The sequence below is a fragment of the Austrofundulus limnaeus genome, unplaced genomic scaffold (genome assembly GCF_001266775.1).
Source record: "Austrofundulus limnaeus strain Quisiro unplaced genomic scaffold, Austrofundulus_limnaeus-1.0 Scaffold39, whole genome shotgun sequence".
NCBI classification, from domain to species: domain Eukaryota; kingdom Metazoa; phylum Chordata; class Actinopteri; order Cyprinodontiformes; family Rivulidae; genus Austrofundulus; species Austrofundulus limnaeus.
In genome coordinates, this window is record NW_013952441.1 from 452,205 (window position 1) to 462,771 (window position 10,567).

A 10,567-nucleotide genomic window follows, 5' to 3' on the forward strand; every position below is an offset into this window, starting at 1 on the left:
CTTCATTTCTGGACATTTATGGTTTGATTTTTTTGTATGTATGGATCACTTGGTTTGTTACCGACATCTGGTGAAAATTTCATGTCATTAGCATCTCTAGTAATATATTTACTGAGAAAAATGGTGACGTGTTCAATACTTATTTTACCCGCTGTATGTACCTGGTACTTGCCTGGAAATTACTGAGTACTTAGTTGTTACATACCAGGTACACATCAGGTACTTAGCTGAAATGTACCTGATACTTACCAGGTATGCAACCTGTATTTACAGGGGAACAAATTATTCAATTATATAGGCTGTATGTTAGCACTATAGAAGTACCAGGTTGTATTATATATTAGTACTGACTTTTTACTTTGCATTTAGCTGAAAATGGGATGAAGATTAATACAAGTGATTTGTAATTCGCCATTTGAGTGACGCACCTCTCAAAATCAGTTCAAACAGGAGCACTAAACCTGGAATTTTGTATGTAGCCTGACTATTTATATAGATTGTGACTCACTTAGTAATGCTGGATTGCTGAATCGCCAGGCTTCGTTGTAAGTTGTGTACTGCGGATGACTGTAGGGGTTCCCCGAAAACTCGCTCCCTGCAAGACGAAACAACAAATCAATTAGCATTTCAGTCCTCACCGCTTCACGTGCAGTCGTCTCTCGTCATTCAAAAAAACTGGATGCAATTTGAGGCGGGGAATGATAGTCATCAATGTGCAGCCAGTCAGGCAAGTAATTTATTTCTTTTTCATTTCACTTAAGTTATGCAACACTGAACAATACAGGATGTGACACTGAAGGCGGCTTTCCCTGTCCCATTTATGGATATCTGCCCATTCTTCTTCCTCCGGCATATTCCAAACCAGTCTAATAAATACAGAGTGGTAATAAACAGTTTCATGCATACATTTTTGATTTGCTGCTATAAATCTTGCCACCTTTCTTAGGGGAGTTTTAACATCTCCAGTCCGAAGTCGCCCTTCGGTCCTTCTCGCAACAGAAGTAACTTGGATGTCAGCGAACACTGGTGTTGGTTTTACATGTTTCCTGCCTTTATGAGATAGTAAAGGCAGGATTTTATACGAGCCTGCTGAGAAATGGCTTTGCTTTAACCGTGTTTTGCTCTTGTCACTAAAACTTAGTGGTTGTATATGGGATGAACTGGTTGTAACGCATAACCACAAGGCATGGGATTAGGATGCTCATCTTCTACTTGTTTGCCGCAGGAGAACAAATGGAAAGTAAAAGCGGGTTTGACTTGACTCTTTTCCTCCCACATGATTTAATAGTTATATTAAGCAAAATCTAAACATAAAGACAGACTGCCAGCGCAGGCTGCCCACGTCTGCCTTTAGTTTTACTGTCAGCTGTTAAACCGACTTTGCTGTTGCCAGAAGATAATGTAAAGCACATCACTTTTCCAAATACTGCATTTATAAAAGCCGTATTTAAATGTCTACAGCACTCAATAATAAAACATTCACAAAAATATGCAAAAAAACATAGAAACAAACTGAGTCTTTTACATGATAGTTCAGGTATTTTGAAGTGAGGTTTGGTAGAAAATTTATGCACAACTAATATCTTACCTGCTGTGGATAGCTCTTTGAAGGGACTCAGTTTGAAGCACATTAGTTCTAAATTTAACTCATGATCCTAAACCATTGATAAGCTGCTAGTTAGAACAAGACCACAACAAGACGTGTGATGCAAAACTGTTGTTTCTAAATTATTTTTTCAGAAAAACAGAGCTGTAAAGTAGCTAAGTACAAATACATTGTTACTGTACTTAAGTAGAATTTTTGTGTATCTGTACTTTACTTGAGTAATTATTTTTCAGCCTACTTTTTACTTCTACTTCTTACATTTTCACACAGTTATCTGTACTTTCTACTCCTTACATTTTTTAAAAAGGCAATAAGTACAAAGTTGTTACTTTTATTTCTTTTTTGCTTGTTTTCATTCCAAATTGTTATTGTGAAAAATCAATACTGTCCATATAAATTGTGCCTCCTAGTTAGAGTGAATTTAATTGTGGTTGAATGAGAAGTATGACTGTTTAAAATTCTGATACCGTATTAGTTTGTACACAAACAAATGTCACACTCCAGCAGGACACAACCATTAAAGTAAAAGGACTGTACTTAAGAAGTATTTGTATTTCATGAATTATATTATTGTATTTGGCCGCAGCCCTCGGATAGATTTTCATTTTGGAGAAAAAATTTGAGCACCCTTGATATATGTATATAAACTGAAACATCTAGACTAGTGCATCCTAAATTTAATATAAATTAATTATTTTAAAACAATATTCATTTCTGTATTTTTGGGGGAGGTCACCTCCTAATAAATGTCATCATGGAAAATCTAACTGCTTATTTTAAATCAATACTTTTACTTTTAATACTTAAGTACAAAAAAATATCAGTTACGTTTAGACTTTTACTTAATATTCCAAAAGGAGACTTTAACTTTTACCAAAGTAATTTTTTTGTAAGATACTTGTACTTTTACTTAAGTATCACTTTGTGGTACTTTATCCAACACTGTGTAAAAATCGCTATACATTTTTTAAATTAAAGTTATTTTACAATAGCAATCCACCATTTTATTGTCCACAATTGGATTTGTCGTCAGCTCTAGTTCCTGTGTTTGAAATTGTTCAAAATGCTGTCTACAGCGGGTTAGATAGTATTTGTTTCTATTCTCTCCATAGAACCCAAAAGATCTGAACAATCCTTCTAATAAAAAAAATCTCAAAGTTCCCATAATTTATAGCTTTAGCAAAGTATTTTCAGGGGTCTGAGTCTGCTGCAAGTTGGATGTCTTATTTTTTACATTTATCTTTGCAATAATCCAGCCAGGCAATAAAATTCAGGTCTTCTTTTCAAAGACAAACAGATGAGAACACCCATGCAAGAAACAGGAAGCCTATCTTCTCCTCTTTGATTACAGATCGATCTTGTCCAAATTAATAGTTAATGCACAGGTAATATAAAGAAGTGTGAACCTCTTACTCTTCATGTCAGTATTCATTGCCTTTATTGTATAATTTGACATTAAAGTATACATCTCTGCTTCTACCTATTTTGAAAGCAACAAGAACTGGAACTAACAAAGTAGAATAGCAAAAAAAACTCTGACTCACCAGGAACCATTCCAGCGAGCGTGGAGGTTGGGTAGCTGCCCTGGCCTGTGGGGGGAACGTGAGGGGGGTACCCAGGTAAGGTTGTGTTGGCCATATCTCGGCCTGCAGAGGCAAAAGTGAACACACATACACACACAAAAATACTTGTCATCTAAAGGGTTAGGATCAGTCAGACATTTATTCCTAACTCTTAGTTCCTGCTTTGAGTCATGTCTGCTCACCAACCAGTTCAAACTTGTCTGCATATAACAGCCTTTAGTCAGAACACTGGGCAGGCCTCTCTGCAGGCAGAGCATCATTTACTGGGCTGCAGATATTCAGCTCTGTAATTGAGAGTGACGGCCGGGTTGTCCTCCCTGGCCACAGGGATATTTGGACCACAGCGCATAACCCCAATACACAGAGACCGGAGTGAGGGAGGCCCCCGCTATATTGTCAGCTGTGTGAGGGTCACTTGGACACAAAGAGGAGCTCATCTCCAGAAAGAGCTTTAATGAGGACCTAGTGGATAAAACGCATCTTGGTACAGTAGAGCAGCAATGTTGCTGTTTAAAAAAAGTCTAGGAAATCAAGCAACTTTCATCAATATTAAGAAAGTTGCTGCTTGCAGATTTCTCAGTTTTAGTAAATAAAGCAGGGCTATTCAACTGGCGGCCTGTGGGCCAACCAAAGTCCAGCCCGCCAATTGCTTCATTCATCTCTTAAGCCCAAACTCCCAGTTTTCTGTTTTAATTACCATAAGTTGCTTTAGTTTGAGACAGATGTGTGCAATCTACAGAAACATATGAATCTTAAAACCTGGTAAAAAAATCTTTGAACACCCAAGATAGTTAAAGCAAGCAGTTGAAGATAAAACTTAAATAAATAACGATAAAACTGGTTTTTAAAAACTGGCAAGTCAGGGATGTCAAAAAATATTGTTGTTAAAAAAGGGCATTAATGTTTTATTTTTGTTTTTGATATAGTTTCAACTGCACTACTTTTATTACAATGGGTTCTGTATGTTGTATGATTAAATGCTGCAAAATAAACTAATTCAAATGTATCTTAATACCTGGTTTGTTTATTTAATGACTATAATTGCTGAATGTTTGGGCCCTGAGCTGTTGGCCTGCTGTAACTGTGGCCACCAGAGCAATTTAGTTGAATAGCCTTGAAATAAAGGTTTTCTGTCTATAATTATTGTGGCCTTCTAGTCCCAAATTCTGTTCTGTCATCGTAAAATCATAGATTATAACAAGTGTTTTAGTTATTTTAAACGGATATTAGAGATGCTCTGAAAACAAAACCATTTAACATGTTTAGCATTTCATGCACACAATATGCAGACATGCTTAAACATAATTATTAATGCAGGAGGTCCTCATTGTGGTTTAATATTTACTGCTGCATGTATAACAGATGTTTTAATAAAACGCTGGATGTCTCGAGTGCAAAGATTTGTCTGTTGGTCGTTCAAGAAAGAAGAAACCAAAAACCCAGTGACACAAAGGAGACGACACAAATCTGTATGGAAGTGATTACTAACAAGAGCACCAAAATGCCACACGCATGCAACAGATCAAAATCTCAAGCTGACCAACTCTGTTGAACAACTTCTGTCAGCACCAGCGGCTGGGAGTCCCTGGTGAAATGTGTCCTTCGGTTAAAGCGCTGAGACTTCAGGGCTGTGAGTTAAAGAGCTTTACAGAGAAGAGTGAGGTCATGCTGGACCTTTCATTTATAATAAGAATTAGTCAGCCACAAGCCAGTGCACATGAGTCAAAGGGAGCTGTGGGAGTACTGTAGTGGGGGTCCGGCAGGGGTGAAGTCATTGTGTGTGTTTGTGTAGACAAGGGTGACTATTGTAGATCTCCACAAACACTGAACCTGCTTTTATGTTTTTTCATTATGTCAGCAGCTGGAGCAGTCTTGTATTAAAAGTGTCGTTTTATCTTCAATGTATTTCTGAAACGTGTCTCATTTACAATTCGTACAAAACATTTACAGAAAGTCACACCAGGATTTTATTTTATTTTTTTACCCGCAGACTTTTGTTTTTACATTTTAACAGACAAGTAGAAAATCCCTCTCTACATTTGAATCTAGCCAAATGACATCAAAGGATTACAAAATTCTAGTATTTAACAACAGTGACTAAGAAACTAGATAATTCTAGCTGGTCACTTCATCAATACCAGCTCTCATATTGATCCCCTGAATCAAATCAGGTGATCAATAACTTAACCCTCTTAGGAAACTTCAGCCTTCGCTCCGACCTCAAACAACATCAGTAAGACACACTTCAGCCCAAGTTTAGATCAATAATCAGAGCAGATTAATCAAACTAAAAACTTACTGAAGGCTGTTGATGAGGAGAACAAAAAAAAAAAAAAGAAAAAGAAACGACCAATAGGTGTAATAAATGTAAATCAATATGCTGCATATTTGCCGGCATACCGACTGTGGTAAATTCTGTTTTTGTATAATCTGTTGGCGGTGACTGCCAGCAGCTTTGTGACTATTGCTTTATGTTCCCTTTAGAGCCCTCTTTCAGAGAGGCGCACATTCGCAGAACCCTCTGTACAGCAATGATAGCCTCATTAGCTGCTTCCTAGCCTTTGTTGTTTTTACAACAGAGATGTGTGTTGAGATTCTCATTAAAAGATGGGCTTCTTTATATTATTGTCTGCTTCCTCTGACAGTCCCCTTAGATTGAATGCCAGCAAATCAAGCTATTTATTTTCCTCTGGCCTCTTTTCCCCCCTCTCTTTCTTTCTTCCCCTTGCAAAAAAAAAAGGAAAAAAGAAAAATCAATTCAAAGATTTTTTGGTTTGCTGTTTAAAAAGCCTGTTGATTTCCGCCTTAAATTGAGAAGTGGCTCATGGCGGTAAGCGCTGAACTGGGAATATATTTTTCCTTCCAGTTGATCATATCACAAAATTGCTTGAAGTTTGAGCTGGACAGGATTTTTGCACCACACGGCAACTGATTTAATGTTTTTTTTCTCAGTCCACAACAATGCAAAAAGAATTGCATTTTTTTGTAGCTGCCATCAGTTCAGTTTCTTATTGCACAAACAGAAAATTAGAGTGACCTTCTTGTTTTTTTTTGTTTTTTTGGCTCGCAAACAAAGTCGTTTGACAATGACTCTTTTGCGTGCACGAGTATTAAATTTAGCATGACAGGGACACCTTCGTGTTTGCTTCGGCAACAACCAGAAATCTCTGACCTCCATTTTCAGGGCAGTATTGTGGAATGGGGCAATTTATCAAAAGCCAAAAAAAATCTTGCACCCTAATTAATTACAACTAAGTAAAGAATGTTTGGAGAGCCAAATTGCTTTAATTCCCCAAACACCAGCTGAAAGTCATTCATTATCAAATGTGTGCTCAAAGGTTAGTTTGCTTTTGTAAAAGACGAGATGAGCATTAATTTCGGAGCGTTTCTTTCCCCCCGGCGGGGAGACAAGCTAGTGGTTTGTCAGGAGGCCGCGCATCACGGGTGGCATGTTCATTGTCCGTTTGTCACTCGGGTCTCGGTGCTTTCAGGGCGGTTCACCCTGAGAGCATCCTCACCTTTAAATAAATGTTTAATTCACTGGATGAAGTTTTGTTTAAAAAAATAAAAACTAACAAGAAAGACGGAAGGGGAGAAGAAAATGTACCACTGACCCAAGGGCTTCGAGCCTTTTGAGGCCTTGATTAAAAGGCCCAGCAGGGCACGAGTTTAAAGAGCATTCAGAATGCAGTCTCCGAATGGAGATGTGTGAAAACTCCCTCTGAAAAGCCTGAGGGAAACCACTCACCGCCTCAAGATGACTCTTAACTCTGAAGCAGCAGCAAGAAAGCAGATGGGCTCCGACTACTTTCAGGAAAACTACCAAAACTTCTCTATTGAAATAGTGGACAATTGGCCGTATCGAGGCCATCTCCTCATTTATTTCTCAAAATACGCAAAAAAAAAGTTCAGAGCTCCTCCTTCTGCTATTCACAGATTCACCCACACTATTTGAATTTTAAGCAGTTCGACTGAACAAGAATAAGAAGATGAAAATCCATCTCTCGAACGGGAATTCATCAAAGAAATTACTTCCCATATCAACAATAGAAATTACCTCACAATATGCAATTGTCCTTTCCACATATTCAGGGAACCCTTTGGTGTTTTTATGGGGTAAGAGGGACTATTTAGCAGGTAATACAGAATTAATGTGGAGGGGAGGAATAGAGAGAAAAAAAGCACTTTTAATGGAAGCCTCTGAATTTCGATGATGTGCACAATGCCCTAAAATCCCTTTCTCATTGGAGGTATACTTTTGAGGCCAAATCGGATGAAGCAGAGGACACAAAAGATTTCTATCGCTCAACTCTTTCAGTTCACTGAGAATCCCGGTCTCTGGCAACGAGCACTTCATGAATCATTCATCTTTAATAGATTATGCAAATTCCGGGGCATGAAATCAACAAGATCAATAAGTGCAGGCATTTTAATTGGCGGCTGAAAAACATGCTGAGGATGAGCGTGTTCTCCGGTCCTTCCCACCATAAAGGCGCAATTAATTTGGAATTGGATCTCAGCCTAAATACGGCAGATAATTTACCACTTTTTGCACGGCTTAAAATTCCTCTGGTAAGCTTATCGCTGGCAAGTAAACTGTAATACTCAGCCATTAGGGAAGACCACACACCTGAATATCACATCTTATCCACACAGGCAGCCACTGAGGGAAAACCAAGCAGAGAAGCCACTAACCAAATAGTAATTATCAAGCTAGTCTGAGTTGATGTTTGTTCCATTAGTTTGACCTCTGTATGCTTTATTTCTTTGCCTCCTGTGAACATTGAAAGGCACGGAATAAACGGCTAAAACAAGTGCTTTTCCTGTTCAAACAAACACAAGAACACTGTGATATGATCACAAGGCAGGAAATTTTTTTTTTGTTTTCTTTCTCCTCTCTCTTGCACCTGTGAAGAAGTAAGGAGAGCCTTTCCTGCAGAGACCATCTAAAGTATCCCAGGTGCAAACAGAGCTGCCTGCAGAACCAGGCTTGCTTTCCACGGGGCCATCCGTACACAAAGGACAAACACACACCTTTCTTCTCAGGAGGCCCGCCTTACAGGGGGAAATCTACCTCCCACATATTAATGAGAAAAGGGCTCTTTCTTTTCTCATAAGACTGCTCGGCTATCGTTTGAGAAGAAGGGCTGCCGCAATTTTCAATCACCCCCCCATTCCCCCTCCCCCACGCAGAACTCATTGCCTTTGATGGCTGCTGCATAATTATATGAATTTTAATAAAAGCTCCGTATATTAATCTCAGGCGCCCGACAGTCATCGTAAACTTTCAGTAAACTTAACCTTCTTCTTGGTAATAACACTGTAACAACGAAGCAATATTTCAATTAGCCAGCCGGTCATTAACTGTGACAAGGAGAGGAGACAACTCTGGGGTGGAGGGAGGGAGGGATGGGGTGTGTGTGTGTGTGTGTGGGGGGGGGGACAGAGCAAGGGAGCGATAGGAGGGTGAAATAAATGATCATGGTGTTAGAGTTAGGCGGCAGAAATGCCAGAGCGTATTTACCGGAGCACATTACTCGTGCTTTCAGCCGCACGAACTGTCTCCTGGTGGACAAATCGCGGGAGCAGTGCAGCAGCAGCCAAACGAGCAGCCAGTCCTGCACGCTAGCTGTTTTATTTTCTTCTTCTTCGTTTTTTTCTTCCTCAAGACCTTGCCCTGATACGCAGTCATAGTTCTGATGTGCTGACACCCAAAGGTCCTTGTCCAGCGGTGACTGAACAGCTCCCAATCTTTTTTTTCTTTTTTCAATACCCTGCCTGCTCAGCAGAATCTGAACCGAAGACAGCTGCTAAGCTTCCACCACGTCACTGCAACCTCTTTTCAGCTTCGAGTAAAAGTCTTCACACTTCACTTTTTGGTTTGCCTTTATTTGACACACATTTTTATTTGAGCATCTTTAGCACTGTTTGTTTACATGGTTCAACCCCCACCCACCCCACCACCCTCTGCTTAAACTGTGGCTTTGGCAGCATAAAGGCAAACTGGATGGCACATGATCTTACCTACAGCGTAGCTTTGCGACACGCTGGGGCCCAAGTCTGGGTTGGCGCTAGAGGATAAACTGGGCTTGACTTCGTCCAGGCTGGAATTCAGGACAGGCAGCGAGTACTCATTAGCCTGGGAAAAGGACAGTTGAATGATTACACAACCAAACAATACCAAGATGGAAATCCTCCTTTTTCTCCTCCTCCATTAAGCACTCCACACAAGCCTGGGTGGGTATAAATTTGGATGAGAGCATTGTGTGTGTGTGTGTGTGTGTGTGCTGGAGGGTGGCAGTTCAAGCATATCATGAATGTATTTTGGTATTGTCTGAGAGGAAGTGGGATTTTGAGATGAGTGAAAAGCCAAGGCGTCAGCTGGCCCTTTGTGCTTCGCTGCAGTCCTGCTCCTGGTCAGCCAAGGGAGAAAGCAGTTCTGCTTTGTTACAGACACACCATGTGGTCCTGTTTAAGAAACACATTTCACTTTTGCTTTTTGCTCACTTGGAGTGCAGACCACCTTTATGGATTTAGCTTTTCCTTTCATTTGCTGCAAGATTTTGTCCTGCAATTCTTGTTCAACTAAATCACAGAACAAAGTAACAAATGTTAGACCTGTCTGAACTGAAAGATGCTACTATATGATTTAGTTTTTGCCCATCATGCTGAGTTTAAAGAAACTCAACCCTTTCTGCTGAGTTTTATAAGCTAAACCCTGTTCCTCTCCGGTGTAAAGGGCTCAAAATTCAACAGTCAAACAAACAAAATAAGTCCTTTTGTAATTTCTCTGAATAGACCCTTTAGTTTAAAATAAAACATGTAATAAGAATTTCTTTCTCTTTTCATCAAAATAATCTCTTTTTGTAAAAAAAAAGCCCCCTCAAAGACACCAGTGACAGATGTTAGCAGGTTTTTTTTAATGAGATGAGACTTCCGGAGTCTGAGTGTTGACAATGTTTATCCAAAGCCCAGTGTGAGTGGTTCAGTGGGCCGCTCTCCCACGGGGGGGGACGCCCGTGACCCCGCTCTTGTCTGTCACTATCGCAGATAAACTCTAATTGTCTGCTACAACTGTTCGCTGGCACAATGTCGGATGTTTTCCTCTATTCTCGCCGGCCTCAGACGCCAAACAGGCGTTTTATCATGCAGATAAAGGGCAGGAGGGAGAAAACTGAAAAGATGGGTCTGAAAAGGATGACCAAATGGCTGGCAGAAGTGTGGGAGGGGTGAATCCATTGAGTTTTGCATCTCCAGAATGGCTTTTTAATGCCCCGCTACAGAACCCAGACACTGGCTAACAGGGCCACATTTTCCTGAAGGGAAAACACACACACACACACACACACACACACACACACACACACACACACACACA

General features: G+C 39.9%; 1 protein-coding gene across 10 annotated transcripts in view; it reads right to left on the minus strand.

Moving 5' to 3' along the window:
* Positions 1-10,567, minus strand: part of pax2b (paired box 2b) — a 32,771-nt gene that overhangs the window by 6,560 nt on the left and 15,644 nt on the right. For all 10 annotated transcript variants that reach the window (XM_014007003.1, XM_014007007.1, XM_014007000.1 and 7 more), the window contains exons 7-9: positions 9,214-9,328; positions 3,151-3,252; positions 509-595 (exon numbers count right to left, since the gene is read on the minus strand). In XM_014007003.1, the coding sequence (XP_013862457.1) occupies positions 509-595; positions 3,151-3,252; positions 9,214-9,328 (304 nt within the window). The remainder of the gene's footprint in view (positions 1-508; positions 596-3,150; positions 3,253-9,213; positions 9,329-10,567) is intronic.